At 39.2% G+C, this 1,282-nt stretch overlaps 1 protein-coding gene across 1 annotated transcript in view; it reads left to right on the forward strand.

Annotated features, from left to right (window-relative positions):
• Positions 1–246: 246 nt before the first annotated feature.
• Positions 247–1,282, forward strand: part of vti1a (vesicle transport through interaction with t-SNAREs 1A) — a gene marked incomplete at its 3' end in the record, with an annotated part of 37,306 nt that continues 36,270 nt past the window's right edge. Inside the window, 1 exon segment of the mRNA XM_035658060.1 lies at positions 247–452. Within this exon segment, the coding sequence (XP_035513953.1) occupies positions 359–452 (94 nt within the window).

Consider the following 1,282-nt stretch of genomic DNA (forward strand, 5'->3'; position numbering starts at 1 on the left):
TTTTTTTTTTCTCTCTTCAATTTCTTCTGTGTACAGGGAGGAACCTTTCTCATGGTGTCTCAGAAACTGTTACCCGAACCCCGCCGTGGACACTTTTTAAATATATATTTTTTAAAGCAAGCATCACGGGACTACAAATATAATTTATTTATTCACGTACGATTAAAAAATAAACTTTCTATCCACTAGCTGACCCATTTTCAGCGTCGGAATAAAAAATAATAATAATAATAATTAAAAAAAAAAGCGAACATATTATACTGCGACACACGGAAGGGACTCCATTCGAGCCTTGTTGTTATTATTGTGAGCTAACTGTCAACCAGAAAAACCACCTGTTTTAAACTCAAACGCCAAGATGTCTTCAGACTTTGAAGCCTACGAGCAGGACTTTGGGACCCTCACAGCAGAAGTAACCAACAAAATTGGCAGAATTCCCAAACTAAGTGGAGGTAAGAGAGTTAAATGCATTGGCGGTGATCGCTGAGCTGGAGCTAACTATCAGATAGCTGGTAACGGTACCAGGGGCAGATTACAGCCCTTGTTGTGGCATTTAAACAGTTTTACACGTTGTTTTTCAGTCATTTGTTGCACTTAAATGGTGAAACAGTGTGTGTACTCTTACGTAAAAGGATGCCTCACGTATCTGCTTTAAAGGCTTTCATGAATGAAGCTAGTGAGAAATAACATCTTATATTCCCCCAGTAGTTAAAGTAATGGACTTTTCTAGACTACTCCCTCTTTTAAAAGCAGTGCTAAGAGGAGAACAGAACCCTTTTGGGGGGCTAAATGTGATTTGAAATGATGGAAATGAATGAAAGGGAAGTGAACTTTCACTGGTGTCGCAGTGATATCCCGTTGTACACCCAACACAGCTTCCTTCCATAGAGATTTGATGAAATGAAATGATGAAAACGTGAAGTTTCTTTTCAGGAATGCACTTTACTGGGAGTTAGGGAGTCAGTGTGACAACTCAGCAGCTGTCTCTGTTTCCTGCACCAAAATGAAACAGCCATGCCATGACATTATCAAACATAAGCGCTGTCATCTTACAGCAAGAGGTCAGGATTTGTGATTCAACACTCGCTTATTAAACATTTTTATGCCAAATGACCCTTTAAAGGACCACTGTGTAGGATTTAGTGGCATCTAATGGTGAAGTTGTAGATTGCAACTAACTGAACACCTCTAACGTCTGTATTTGCCGACCTCAGTGGATTAAAAAAAGGCTTCTTCTAAGGTAACTAAAACACAACAGTTCCTACATTCAGGTGATTATACA

The sequence above is a fragment of the Morone saxatilis genome, unplaced genomic scaffold (genome assembly GCF_004916995.1).
Source record: "Morone saxatilis isolate NCDOM2014 unplaced genomic scaffold, NCSU_SB_2.0 Contig1, whole genome shotgun sequence".
Taxonomy (NCBI): domain Eukaryota; kingdom Metazoa; phylum Chordata; class Actinopteri; family Moronidae; genus Morone; species Morone saxatilis.